At 58.7% G+C, this 1,778-nt stretch overlaps 1 protein-coding gene across 1 annotated transcript; it reads left to right on the top strand.

Moving 5' to 3' along the window:
• Positions 1–19: 19 nt before the first annotated feature.
• On the top strand, positions 20–1,772 carry LOC114072846 (ankyrin repeat and SOCS box protein 8-like; the record flags this gene model as incomplete). Its single annotated transcript, XM_027910676.1, has 3 exons — positions 20–160; positions 594–698; positions 1,606–1,772. Coding segments are annotated over exons 1-3 (389 nt in total), but the record flags the coding sequence as incomplete, so codon positions are not given.
• Between the last annotated feature and the right edge of the window lie 6 nt (positions 1,773–1,778).

Below are 1,778 nucleotides of genomic sequence, written 5' to 3'. Positions count from 1 at the left end.
CGACCTCCCTGTCCCTCGGGTGGTCGCGGGGGGGTCCCGGGCCATGTGGTACGTCATGCAGAGCGTGCAGAGCAAGTACTCGCTGTCCGAGCGGCTGATCCGAACCATCGCCGCCATCCGCTCCTTCCCCCGCGACAGCGTCGAGGACCTCATCGGCAGGGTGGGTGAGACCCCCGGGGATGGGAGAGACCCCCAGGGGCCTGGGGGGACCCCCGGGATGGGAGAGACCCCCACGGGGCTGGGGGAGACCCCCATCAGCAGGGTGAGACCCCCGGGATGGGAGGGACCCTCATCAGCAGGGTTTTCTGACCCCAGGGAGGGTTCCTGACCCCGAGGTGCTCCCTGTGCCCCCAGGGTGGGTTTGGTGATCCCAGGGAGGGTTTCCTGCCCGCCAGGGTGTGTTCCTGACCCCGGGGTGGTCCCTGTGCCCCCAGGGTGGGTTTCCTGCCCCCCAGGGTGGGTTTGCTGATCCCAGGGAGTGTTCCTGACCCCGGGGTGGTCCGTGCCCCCAGGGTGAGTTTCCTGCCCCCCAGGGTGGGTCTGGTGATGCCAAGGTGTGTTCCTGACCCCGGGGTGGTCCCTGTGCCCCCCAGGGAGCAGACGTGAACTGCCTGCACGGGACGCTGAAGCCGCTGCACTGCGCCTGCATGGTGGCTGATGCCGACTGCGTGGAGCTGCTGCTGCAGAAGGGAGCTGAGGTGGGGCTGGGGGGCTCAAAACCATCACCAAACCCACAAAAACGAGGAGTTCTCCTGGGAAAAGGGGATTTGGGCACTGGAAGGGCCTTCCCCGGGGTTGGGGGGCACCCAAAAGGTGTCAGAGCTTGGGGAGAAGGGTTGGGGTTTCGAGGGATTAGAGGGGTTTTGGGGAAGGGTCTTGTGCAAGGGCAGGGGTTAGAGGGGATGATCCTTGTGGGATTTTTGGGGGGGATTCAACTTAATTTAGGATTAGGTTTAACTTAATTTAAGCCTAAGCTGAACTGGATGCAAGGTTAGGGTTCACCTAAAGGTTTAGATTAGGTTTAAGTTGAGGTCAGGTTTGAGTTATGTTTAGGTCAGATTTCAGTCAGGTTTAGGTCAGGTTTCAGTTAAGGTTAGGTAGTTTAGGTCAGGTTTAAGTTAGGTTTAGATCAGGCATAAGTTAAGGTCAGGTTTAGGTTGGGTTTATGTCAGGTTCCACCCAGGTTCCAGCCAGGTGTAAGTTAAGGCCAGGTTTATGCCAGGTTCCAGCCAGGTTTCAATTAAGATTAGGTTGTTTAGATCAGGTTGTTAAGTTGGGTTTAGGTCAGGTATAAGTTAAGGTCAGGTTTAGGCCAGGTTTCCAGCCAGGTTTCAGTTAAGGTTCGGTTGTTTAAGTTAGGTTTAGGTCAGGCGTAAGTTAAGGTCAGGTTTAGGTTGGGTTTATGTCAGGTGGAAGTTAAGGCCAGGTTCCAGCCAGGTTTATGCCAGCTTCCAGTGAGTTTTATGCCAGGTTTCATGTAAGGCCAGGTCGAATTAGCTTTATGCCAGCTTCCAGTGAGGTTTAGCTCAGCTTTTAGTTAAAGCCAGGCCCAGCCCGTGTTTCCAATCCACTCCCTGCATTATCCCCCCTCCTCCCCGTGCCCAGGTGAACGCCCTGGACGGCTACAGCCGCACGGCCCTGCACTACGCGGCCGAGAAGGACGAGGCGTGCGTGGAGCTGCTGCTGGAGTTCGGCGCCGACCCCGACGCGGCCGACGGCAACCGCGACACCCCCCTGCACTGGGCGTCCTTCCGCAACCAGGCGGGCTGCGCGCGGGC

This window comes from Empidonax traillii, unplaced genomic scaffold (genome assembly GCF_003031625.1).
Source record: "Empidonax traillii isolate 1590-97213 ecotype Southwest subspecies unplaced genomic scaffold, ASM303162v1 scaffold4126:size10082, whole genome shotgun sequence".
Taxonomy (NCBI): Eukaryota; Metazoa; Chordata; class Aves; order Passeriformes; family Tyrannidae; genus Empidonax; species Empidonax traillii.
The sequence above is the reverse complement of the archived record's forward strand: the minus strand, read 5'-3'. Positions and strand labels throughout refer to the sequence as shown.